The following is a 12,789-nucleotide window of genomic DNA, read 5'->3' on the forward strand; positions in this document are numbered from 1 at the left end:
GCGAGTAAAAAAGGGTACGACCCGTACTTCTGACCGGTCGGTCGGTTTTGAGAAAATAGCGGTCACCGGCGATGGCAATAACAGTTGTAAATCAGACTGGGAGATGTCAGGAACAAAATAGAACCATCATTGGTCTGTCTCGGCTCGGAAATTTACGATTGCTTTGTTATTTTGATTTTGCGGTAAACACTTCGTGTGAGTACCGACGGTCGGTGATTATGGGCCTAAGCTACCGCGTAAAATCGGCGCGGTCGGTACTACTTTCTAGGAAGCCGAGAGAATCGGGTTCGATTACTGTTTTTCCGGTTTTATCGCTAAATAAACACAGTTTGAGAACAGAATAGAATTAGAAATAATTCTCTGAATATCTTCTACCAGTATTTTTGTTTTCATGTACCTAGTTACGTTCAGAACATAAATATTTATTTACGCTTCCCTATACCATTGCCAAATATTTATTTACGCTTCCCTATCCCAAGAGAATCAAAATGACCTCATTTAACTCGAAATTTTCCGGAGGTAAAAATAGTTCCCCAATCGGATCTCCGGGGGGAACAGCGTTAAATGATAAAAACAATGAAATCAGGGTGAATTTACGAAATAGGATGAAGATTGGTACATGGAACGTACAAAGTCTATATGAAGCTGGGAAATTGGCTAACTTAACTCGAAAGCTTTCGATTGTGTTAATCATAACATCCTAACTAACAAATTGCAGTACTATGGTATCAGGGGAACGCCTCTTGAATGGTTTAAGTCCTACCTTAACAACAGAAACCAGCGTGTGAGGGTTGATAAGACTGTGTCTTCTTGCAAGCCAATAGAATGCGGAGTACCTCAGGGCTCAGTGCTAGGTCCTATTTTGTTTCTGTTGTTTATCAACGATATTGCTAGTCTGGACATCAGTGGTAAAATCTGTCTCTTCGCGGATGATACTTGTTTCACATGGAGCAGCCCGGACACCACGGCACTTCATAGAACCATTTCCAGTGACTTAATCAACATAAAAACATGGTGCGATTCTAATTATCTGTGTCTCAACGTCTCTAAAACTAAAGTCTTATCATATAAAAGTACGTTGCTACCTTTTCAACTTGATAATACCACCATTGACGTCGTTGATTCTGTGAAATTTTTAGGCCTTGTTGTGGACAACTATTTAAAATGGGATTTGCACATCGATGCTTTAGCTAAAAAATTAAGTTCTGCCTGTTTCGCACTTAGATCAGTTGCTAATGTGCTTAATTTGTCAACATCTAGGACAGTCTATTATGCCCTTTATGAGTCGCATCTCCGATACGCACTTCCATTCTGGGGTGCGTGTTGTGCGACTCAATTTGAGCGTATCTTCAAATTACAAAAGAGAGCTGTGCGATATTCACTGAGGCTAACCAGTTGTGCTCACTGCCGGGACTTGTTTAGAAGATATAAAATATTAACTCTTCCTTCCCTATTCATACTCGAATCCGTCTGCCTAGTTCGCAAGCACGTATCGAGTATTTCTCTAGAGCCAGTTCATGGCTATCCAATTAGGAACGCAGAGCATAACATGTATCTGCCAACCCCTCACTCTGAGTTAGTAAAGAGTTCCCAATTGTACAATGCAAAAAAAAATGCACTATCATCTGCCATCTGAAATTAATTCCATTTCATCCTTTCCTGCATTTCGCAGAGCCTTGAGATCATACTTACTGGAGAAAGCCTTTTACGCGGTTAACGATTTTTTTATTAATATCTAGGGTTCTAAATTTAACACACATTCACTAAATTTAGAAATGATTTTTGTTTTCTATCCATTTAAATTTAGTATTGACATTATATACAGTTGTTTATTTACATGTATGTTTATATTTTATTTATATTTAATTAAATAAATTTTTGACAATGTACAATTTCTATAATTGTATAAAGTATTGTTTTAGTTTTGTATGTTTGCTGTTAGTTTTATATGTTTTTCTATTGTTAAGTGAAGTTTTGTATGTTTTTTATATTCTTTTTTTTAAGCTTTGTCAACAAAATTGTAAATTTTTTTATGACAATAAAGCAATTTCTTTCTTTCTTTCTTTCTTTCTTCTTTCTTAATGCAAGAAATGGACAGGCTGAAAATAGATATTCTGGGGGTGGCAGAAACATGGTGGCCAGACGTAGGAAAATGTGTAACGCAGGGAAAAGTTCTTTTCTATTCAGGAAACCAAGACAAAAACCATCGTAAAGGGGTTGGAATAATAATTCCAGAAAAAATATCCTCGTCAATAATTAACTTCCTGCCACATTCCGATCGCATTGCGCTGCTTAAACTGAAAGCACATCCAGTCAATCTTAATATCATTCAGGTGTACGCCCCCACCTCAGACGCACCAGAAGATGAAGTCGAAGGGTTTTATGAAGAACTAAGACAAGTAACACAGGCAAACGTTAAAAAACATGAAATGAACCTCATATTGGGTGACTTCAACGCCAAGGTTGGAAAAGGAATACGAGACGAACTGGTGGGCCCTTATGGATTGGGAGAGAGAAATGAACGAGGCGAACGGCTATACCAATTTTGTCAAGAAGAACAGATGAAAATAACAAACACCTGGTTTAGACTGCCACCCAGAGTCTATACACATGGAGAGCACCAGCAGACAATCCCGAACACCTAATCAGAAATCAAATAGACTACATTTTAATCAATAAACGTTTTGGAACATCAGTAACAAGAACGTGTACATACCCGGGAGCCGACGTCCCATCTGATCACGTCCTTCTTATAACAGAAATAAAAATTAAAATCACCAACGGAAGAAAACAAAAGCAAGAACCAAGAATAGACTATGAAAAACTTAAAAACGAATGCATAAAAGATAATGTAAGCAAAAAATTAAATGAAGCGCTGGCAACATTAGTCATACCACAGCCAACTGAAGAGACGAATCCTAATAACACATGGGACAGCATGGAAGAAATAATGATGAATACAGCAAGAACGGAAATAGGATATAGACAAAACATCAAAAGGAAAAATTGGATGACAAATGAAATACTAAAAATGTTTGAAGAAAGAAGGAAGTACAAGAATCAAGGCAGTCGAGATAAATATAGAACGCTGCAAAATACTATAAGAAGGGCAGTAAGATCAGCAAAAAATAAATGGCTGAGAGAACAGTGCGAAGAAATGGAACGTTTACAAAAGCAGAACGATGACTATAACCTACATAAGAAAATAAAAGAAGCAGCTGGAGTATATAGGAAGCAGACTTTCTCCAACATACAAAATGAAAAAGGACAAATGGCACAAGATAACGCACAGAGAAAATCTATCTGGGAACAATATATTGGCAGCCTCTTTGCAGATGAAAGACCTCAGCTGAAGGATAACCTAGAAGATGATCTGACTGGACCGTCAATCACAATAGAAGAGATTACTAGAGCAATAAATAGCTCCAAAGATAAGAAGGCGGTGGGACCAGATCAAGTGCCTGTTGAACTGCTCAAACTACTGGACAACGAAGGTATTAAAATAATGCAAAGGCTCTTCAACCAAATTTACAATACAGGAAATTTCCCATCTAAATGGCTTACATCTCTTTTCGTACCACTTCCAAAGAAAAACAATACAACAAGGTGTGAAGACCACAGATTAATCAGTTTAATGAGCCACACTCTGAAAATATTTCTGAAGGTCATTCATTACAGAATTTCCACAAAATGCGAAAGTGCTGTTGGATCCTCTCAATTCGGATTTAGAAGGGGCCTAGGTACAAGAGAGGCACTGGTCGCAACCCAGGTGTTGGTCCAAAACTGCTACGACCAGAGAAAGGACGTAGCAATGTGCTTCATAGATTACGAAAAAGCGTTCGATAGAGTACGACATCAGAAACTCGTTCAAATACTGAGACGGCTAGACATAGACCAGAAGGATGTGCGCTGTATTGAGAACTTGTACTGGAACCAATCAGCTGCAGTTAGGGTTGACAATGAAATTACAGGAGCACAGCAAATTTTTAGAGGCGTAAGACAGGGATGTGTCCTCTCCCCACTCCTGTTTAACCTATACTCAGAAAACATCTTCCAAGAAGCGCTCGAAGGACAAGAAATAGGCATCAAAGTAAATGGCATACGGATCAACAATATACGGTACGCAGATGACACAGTCCTGATAGCGGATAACATGAATGACCTCCAAACACTCTTGGACATGATTGGAATACACAGCCGACGTATGGGAATTGACATCAACACAAAAAAGACAAAATTCCTAATAGTTACCCGCAAACCAGATGACTACCAGAATGCAAGACTAACGCACAATGGGGAAGACATAGAACGGGTAAAAAAGTTCAGCTATCTGGGAACTTGGGTATGTGAAGACTGGTCTTCGGACGTGGAAATCAAGTGCCGTATAGAAAAAGCGAGGAGCGCATTTATGAAATTTAAAAACGTCTTAACCAACTCTGACTTTGACCTTGACCTTAGAGTAAGATTTACAAAATGTTACGTATGGTCCGTGTTACTATATGGTATGGAAGGCTGGACATTGAAAGTCAGAAACATGAACAGGCTGGAAGCGTTCGAGATGTGGGTCTACAGAAGAATCTTGAAAATCCCATGGACAGCAAGAGAGACCAACGAGGAAATCCTGAGGAGGATGGGGAGAGAGCGTGAACTGCTAAGCACAATAAAACGCAGAAAAACAGCGTACCTGGGACATGTTTGCGCAATGAGAGATACCATTTACTCCAACTAATAATAGAAGGAAAGATAGAAGGAAGAAGGGGATTGGGCAGGAAGAGGATGTCGTGGCTCCGAAATGTTAAACATTGGACGGGAATAAGAACTACAGGAGAATTAATTCACGCCACCGGAGAGAGAGAAAGATGGTCAGAACTGATCGCAAACATCCATTAATGGATAGCAGCTGAAGAAGAAGATACCATTGCTATAATGTAATTCTCGTTCAACTGCAATTTTTTTAATTTAAGTTTACAGTTTAATTACGTGCCTCCATCAAGTCTATTTAATTTTAATGTTTTCAAGAATTTTCTTAATTATATACTGAGGATTTAACCTGTGTAACTCGCCAATCAGCTCTTTTCTTGATGTAGTGACCTAGCTGTCAGTCTAGTAATAACTAGATTATCAATTATGTCAGCAGAAAAACTAATTCTTGACTTTAAATTAAGGTTATTTATTAAAATGTTTGAGAAAACAACATTAGAAATAATTCTTTGAGTTTCTTCTACTAGCATTTTTGTTTACATGTAGTTAAAAGACTTCCAACGAACAATATTAACCCCCCATTACACTAAACCACCTCATTTATACGGCTTACCCAAAATACACAAACATACTCATAAAATCATACTCAGTAATATAAATTCTCCATGCCATCCGTTAGCAAAATTTAGCTTAACCTATTACCAAACATACCAAACACTACCAAACACAACACCACATTTTAATGAAAAAATTTCAAAAATTAATATAACACCTAACATTTTAATGGTTGGTTTTGAGTTTTGACGTTGTTATTTTTTCACTAATATCCCAGTAGAAAAATCACTTAAAATAGTTAGGGATAGGTTAGAACAAAATTAAACATAGATAGTATTTTGGAATTGTTGACACTTTGTGTTAAAACTACTTATTTTCAATTAAATAACGAGTTTTTTCAACAATATTTCAGTATGACAATGGAATCACCTCTCTCTCCTTTGCTAAGCAATATTTTTATGGATGATTTTGAAAATAATACAATAAATAGTTTTTCAAAAAAGCCTGTAATATGGCTGCATTATGTTAATGATATTTGTGCAATATGGCAACATAACGTTTCTGAAATAGGCATTTTTTTGGATTACATAAATTCTCGCGAACCAATTATAAAATTTATTTTAGAAGTAAATAAATAAATAAAAAATAAATAAATCTTTATTCATCGTTGGAGTATACAAACACATATAAATATATACTTCTGCAACTCACAAGACTAGTCAGAGAAAAAGTAGAAAAGAAAGAAAAAGTACTTAAATTACGCCTAAAAATCTAAAAATTATTTTACCGAATAGAATACATTATTGAATAAGAAATTCCGCAGTTTGTTTTTGTAATTATCCTGATCCAAATTGGGCACAATTTTAGAAATCTTATTAAAACATTTTATGCCTAAGTATGACGGTGCATTCTGACTCACAGTCAACCTTGAATATGGTAGATCACTTGCAAATCTAGTCTCATGAGAATGATAATCACTGTTTATTTGACATTTATTTCTATTAGTATATATATTCAAAATTAATTGATAAATTAATGTACAAGTTGGGAAGTGACATTATGTTATGCATTCTAAATAGTGGTCTGCAAGATGTGTCAGATGATACATTAAGCATATACCTTAAAATATTTTTTTGCACGTTGAAAGCTTTTTGAAAGCGAGAGGAGAATCCCTAGGGTATCAGACAATACTTTAGGATCGACTGTACTAGGCCAAAGTAATATTGGTACGTAGCGTTCTAATTAAGAAGCAAACACTGCTAGGTTTTGTACATAAAATATCTATGTGAATAGACCATGTTAGTTTTTGGTCCAAATTAAGACCCAGAAATTTCACTACGCTATCATTTCTTATTGACTGTCCGTCAATTACTACATATAGGCTGTAGTCCACAACATTTTTTAGAAGAAATCGTATAAGAATTTAATATAAGGCCGTTATTAGTGCAATATTTACTAAAATTATTAGAAATCTTATTACATTTATCAATCATTTTATATAAATCTATATCACTTATTAGTGTATTTGTGTCATCAGCATATAAAAGAGAATATTCTGTACCATTAAAACACTTATGTACATCATTTGTAAATATAATACGTATATAAGTAGAGTATAAATATAAGTATAGAGAGAGATAATCGTTCTCCATTTCTTGATGTTGTAGTGTCAAAGTTTCAAAATAAACTAATTTTAAATGTTCATAGAAAACCCACAAATACAGACAGATACTTAAATTTCACATCTAATCACAGTATAAGTGTAAAAAATGTGTTATCAAAAGTTTATGTGATAGGACAAAAATAATATGTTCAGACGACAATTCACTAAACAGAGATACAAACCACATAACAAATACATTAATAAAAAAAAAGACTATCCACCATCTTTTATTGACAAAACATTAAACGAAATACAAACCCCAAATCATAGACAGAATACACATAATGATATCAATACACAATTCCATACATACGAGGCGGTTTCGGAAAAAAAAAAATAAGAAGGACAGGAAAACAATATAATATACGAACATCTTTCAAAACGCAAAATACACTTAAATCCGTTTTAACACACACACACCTACCATTTTAACACATACAACCTAACCTAACCTAACCTAACCAATGAATACTGAACAATAAACAAAAAATTTAATATACAAAATACCATGTGAATGCGATAAAATTTATATTGATGAGACATCTAGAACCTTAAATGTTAGAATTAAAAAACTTAAAGATTATTTAAGAAATGGTGACTTTCACAAATATAAGAATTGTCGGCATTCATGGGGCAGAGGGCACAGAATAGATTTTAACAACACCAAAATTATAATAAAAGGAAAATAAAAGTGTTTTTTCTCTTTAATTTTAAGAAAAATAAAAGAGAATTTCCATACAATCTAATAAAAAATAAATGTATTGCTCATGCATCTGTAGATGTTAGTTATAGATGTAGATGTTATATCTATGGCAATCGCTTCTTTGATTTTAAAGAACATAACATACGTAAAAATTAAAAACAAATTAAAAATAATCATACAGAAAGCTCGAAGCTTTTTGGTTTTGCCTTATTAAATAATTTGTTATCAGGTAGTAATTGTTAATTTTGAAGTTTAACTTGATATACAGGGTGGCCCATCGAAAACGTTCCGCAAGGCATAACGGCCAGAGTACTTTTTTTTTCAAAAAATCCATAAACACGTCAATTTTGTTTTGTAAGGGGGACAACTTTCGCCCCAAAAATGATTGCAAAATCTTCAACCCTTTAAGCGGGGGTGTCATCCCCCAACTTTTTTCAAATGGGAAGGGGGGTCAAGTGGCGCCGCAATGAAAAGAGCTTTCTATTCTCTATATTTCCCCGCTTCGTTTTTGAAAATCGGTCGAGTCATTGAGAAAATATGAAGGCTTGAAATTTGAAAAGTTTATTTAAACATTAAGAAAGAAATTGCTTTATTGTCATAAAAAAATTTACAATTTTGTTGACAAAGCTTAAAAAAAGAATATAAAAAACATACAAAACTTCACTTAACAATAGAAAAACATATAAAACTAACAGCAAACATACAAAACTAAAACAATACTTTATACAATTATAGAAATTGTACATTGTCAAAAATTTATTTAATTAAATATAAATAAAATATAAACATACATGTAAATAAACAACTGTATATGATGTCAATACTAAATTTAAATGGATAGAAAACAAAAACATTTCTTAAATTTAGTGAATGTGTGTTAAATTTAGAAACCTAGATATTACTAAAAAAATCGTTAACCGCGTAAAAGGCTTTCTCCAGTAAGTATGATCTCAAGGCTCTGCGAAATGCAGGAAAGGATGAAATGGAATTAATTTCAGATGGCAGATGATTGTGCATTTTTTTTTGCATTGTACAATTGGGAACTCTTTACTAACTCAGAGTGAGGGGTTGGCAGATACATGTTATGCTCTGCGTTCCTAATTGGATAGCCATGAACTGGCTCTAGAGAAATACTCGATACGTGCTTGCGAACTAGGCAGACGGATTCGAGTATGAATAGGGAAGGAAGAGTTAATATTTTATATCTTCTAAACAAGTCCCGGCAGTGAGCACAACTGGTTAGCCTCAGTGAATATCGCACAGCTCTCTTTTGTAATTTGAAGATACGCTCAAATTGAGTCGCACAACACGCACCCCAGAATGGAAGTGCGTATCGGAGATGCGACTCATAAAGGGCATAATAGACTGTCCTAGATGTTGACAAATTAAGCACATTAGCAACTGATCTAAGTGCGAAACAGGCAGAACTTAATTTTTTAGCTAAAGCATCGATTGCAAATCCCATTTTAAATAGTTGTCCACAACAAGGCCTAAAAATTTCACAGAATCAACGACGTCAATGGTGGTATTATCAAGTTGAAAAGGTAGCAACGTACTTTTATATGATAAGACTTTAGTTTTAGAGACGTTGAGACACAGATAATTAGAATCGCACCATGTTTTTATGTTGATTAAGTCACTGGAAATGGTTCTATGAAGTGCCGTGGTGTCCGGGCTGCTCCATGTGAAACAAGTATCATCCGCGAAGAGACAGATTTTACCACTGATGTCCAGACTAGCAATATCGTTGATAAACAACAGAAACAAAATAGGACCTAGCACTGAGCCCTGAGGTACTCCGCATTCTATTGGCTTGCAAGAAGACACAGTCTTATCAACCCTCACACGCTGGTTTCTGTTGTTAAGGTAGGACTTAAACCATTCAAGAGGCGTTCCCCTGATACCATAGTACTGCAATTTGTTAGTTAGGATGTTATGATTAACACAATCAAAAGCTTTCGAGAAATCACAGAAAATTGTTGCTGTAACGAGACGGTTGTTCAGACTGGAGTATACATTATTAAACAGCGAAAACATAGCGTCATTTGTACATTTGTTACTCAAGAACCCAAACTGAAGGGGTGAGTATTTTGTATTTTAGAAGAAATGATACAAACCTCTTTTTAACCAGTCTCTCCATGATCTTCGATAACGTGGGAAGGAGTGCAATTGGACGATAGTTGGAAGCTTGCTCTTTATCACCTCCTTTATGCAAAGGAATAATTATCGCCGACTTAAGGCAATTTGGAAAAGCACCATCTTCAAATGACATATTAATTAAGGCTGAAAGATGGTTTAATGTACATTCCGGCATACTAGAGAACATTTTAAGAGTAAGTCCGTCAGTCCCTGCTGAAGATTTATTTTTAATATCATTTAATGTATTGCGAAGCTCTGCCAACCCACAGGCGTAAGGAAGAAACTGTGCAAATTAACATTATAGTCAGAGAGAAATGATAGAGGATCCAGGGAGGGTGAGATAGTATTCACTATATTCTTCGCCACATTTACAAAGTAATTGTTTAGGTCCTCAGGTGAAGTTGAGGTTATGTTGGACGAAGAAACCTTACTCCTCAAGTCATTCACAATCGACCATGTTTCTTTGGCAATATTACCGGACTCAGTCAACCTCCTATTGTAATAGATGTCCTTGGCGGCTTTTATAGTCTTATGGTAAATTTTCCTGTAAAGTTTCACGTACTCGTGAAAGAAGACACTATCCGAGAATTTTTTAGGTGAGATAAAGAGCGCATGTTTTTGCAGATGTACGTAGGCCCTTAGTAGTCCAGGGTTTATGATGTTTAATTTTGACAGGCCTGAGAGGAAAGGCTTTGGATGCCAGACCAGATAATGTTTGTGTAAATCTGGAAAATTCAGTGTCTACATCACCAGAGATGACATGCCAATCTGTTGTTAGACAAAGCTGCTTAAAATTTATAAAGTTTTTTTCCGAAAAAATACGTCCTAATTTACGAAAGTTATTACTCAGAGTAAATGATAAGGATAAGTTCCTTCGACCAATTTGCTGTTTTTTCTTATTATTTCTAGATGTTTACGCATTTTTTCACTTGCCACAAGGTTGAACAATCAGGTGCGGTAGTTGCTAGATAGCTGTTCTGTGACTTGTGCGTTGAAGTTCTTCTCAATATCGTTAAACTGACCTACAATAGGATTTCCAAAAATACCAGCCCACACGTTCAATTTCTGAGGGTGTTGTATGTGCATCTCGTGAAAAACCCTAGTTGTCCTCAGCCCAGTACCGACAGTTGTGCCGATTAACTACACCGTTCAAAAAGAAACTCATCCGAAAAACACACATTAAATAGGAAATTATTATCATTCGCCACTCGTTCACTCATATTTTCACAAAATTGCAAGCGACGGTTAAAATCGTCTTCGCTAAGTTCTTGTACCAACTGAATTTTGTACGGGTGGAACTTGTGTTTTTTTAATATCCTTTGGACACTTCTACGATCTTTGCCGGTCTCATTCGCTAATTTTCTTGTACTCAGCGTACTATCTATGGCAACTTGGGCCAATAAGAATAACTCCATAGCTTCATTTACAGCAGGATTTTCCCTTTTTGCCTCTTTTTATTCATAACGGAACCAGGTTCGCGAAATTTTGCTACTAACTCGCGAACAATTTTGCCATAAAGGTGTTTGTCAGGATAGCGTTCATTGAATATGTGCGCAACCCGATACATTCATTCTTTTTAAAATAAAGTTCGATCATTTCCACTTTTTCTGCAAGTGAGTACACCATAATTATTAAAAAGTTTAACGATATTGAGAAGAATTTCAACGCACAAGTCACAGAACAGCTTTCTAGCAACTACCGCACCTGATCGTTCAACCTTGTGGCAAGTGAAAAAATACGTAAACATCTAGAAATAAAAAGAAAAAACAGCAAATGTGTCGAAGGAACTTTTCCTTATCATTTACTCTGATAAATGTTTAAATAAACTTTTCAAATTTCAATCCTTCATATTTTCTCAATGACTCGACCGATTTTCAAAAACGAAACGGGGAAATGTAGAGAATAGAAAGCTCTTTTCATTGCGGCGCGACTTGACCCCCCTTCCCATTTGAAAAAAGTTGGGGGATAACACCCCCGCTTAGAGTGTTGAAGATTTTGCAATCATTTTTGGGGCAAAAGTTGTCCCCTCACAAACAAAATTGACGTGTTTTTGAATTTTCTGAAAAAAAAAATTACTCTGGCCGTTATATTAATATCAACGGTTTTTTTAAACGTATCTTTTTTTAAAAAAAAGTGTTCTCAAATAGTTGTATTTAAATATTATAAACAGTTTTTTCTTAGTTCTTTGAAACGTTAAGCATTTTTTTGTCCGTTAGGCAAATTTGTTTATTGGCAGACCACTGCTGACAATTAGTCTCCGTTGGATTAACGCAGCAGTGTTTACAAAAAATAACTATTTTATTTGGAAGATTTTCTTGCCTGTGGCGAAATACCCATATAAGACTTTCTTGGAGAGATGAATCCGCCACATAGATATAGACATTTTTTATCAATCTCCATGTTAAAACCATTATAAAGATGTTCTTTCTCGAACGACAAAAATTGATCTCCTGGTATTTATGTTTGATATTAACGCGTCTCGAGTCCGATCAAATAAAACAGAACCGAGTGAAAAGATAAAAGAACGCCGCTCGTAGATTCGAACGGTCATCCAAATGGTTCTAATGGTAACTTATGGCGGTCCATTTCAGTGAAACGGGTCTTTTCGAACCCATTAAGGCTCGAACTAATTTTTCGATGGAACGAGAGTTATGTAGTCGTTAAGCTCACACTTTATGGAATTTGTGGACATTTTTTAGATTACTCGAATGGTATTTTATCCGTCTGCTTGGGAAACTATTGATTGTTTAGGAGGTTTAGTTAATTGATATTGCATTTCATTTGAGTGTATTTATTAGACAACTGACACTAAACTAGTAGTAAAGAGGACATAGAATTTATTATTAAATTTTGTTTTGAATCAAAATAATGAAAATTTAAGGTTCTTGTTTAATGAAAAACTTCACCTATAATATTAGCATTTCCTATACAACCTTTTGTTTATCTCTATGATTCTTCTTTATTTCAATCTATGAATTTCTCTTTTGAGACTATTTAATCCTAACCAACAAAATTATTTGAAATTTCA

The 12,789-nt window shown here is 35.2% G+C and overlaps 1 protein-coding gene across 1 annotated transcript; it reads left to right on the forward strand.

The window, feature by feature from the left end:
• Positions 1-488: 488 nt before the first annotated feature.
• Positions 489-2,645, forward strand: LOC115885925 (craniofacial development protein 2-like). The gene is made up of 2 exons (XM_030904954.1): positions 489-666; positions 2,083-2,645. Exons 1-2 carry the CDS (start codon positions 489-491, stop codon positions 2,643-2,645), a joined length of 741 nt encoding a protein of 246 aa, XP_030760814.1.
• The last annotated feature ends 10,144 nt before the right edge of the window (positions 2,646-12,789 follow it).

The sequence above is a fragment of the Sitophilus oryzae genome, unplaced genomic scaffold (assembly GCF_002938485.1).
Source record: "Sitophilus oryzae breed Bouriz unplaced genomic scaffold, Soryzae_2.0 scaffold_465_pilon_pilon, whole genome shotgun sequence".
NCBI lineage: Eukaryota > Metazoa > Arthropoda > Insecta > Coleoptera > Curculionidae > Sitophilus > Sitophilus oryzae.

Bases quoted from the DNA above. Each gene is read 5' to 3' on its own strand.
- LOC115885925 (XM_030904954.1), top strand. From the start codon at position 489: ATGACCTCATTTAACTCGAAATTTTCCGGAGGTAAAAATAGTTCCCCA. The intron at 667-2,082 runs CTCGAAAGCTTT...CTTCTTTCTTAA, and splicing joins TGGGAAATTGGCTAACTTAA to TGCAAGAAATGGACAGGCTG.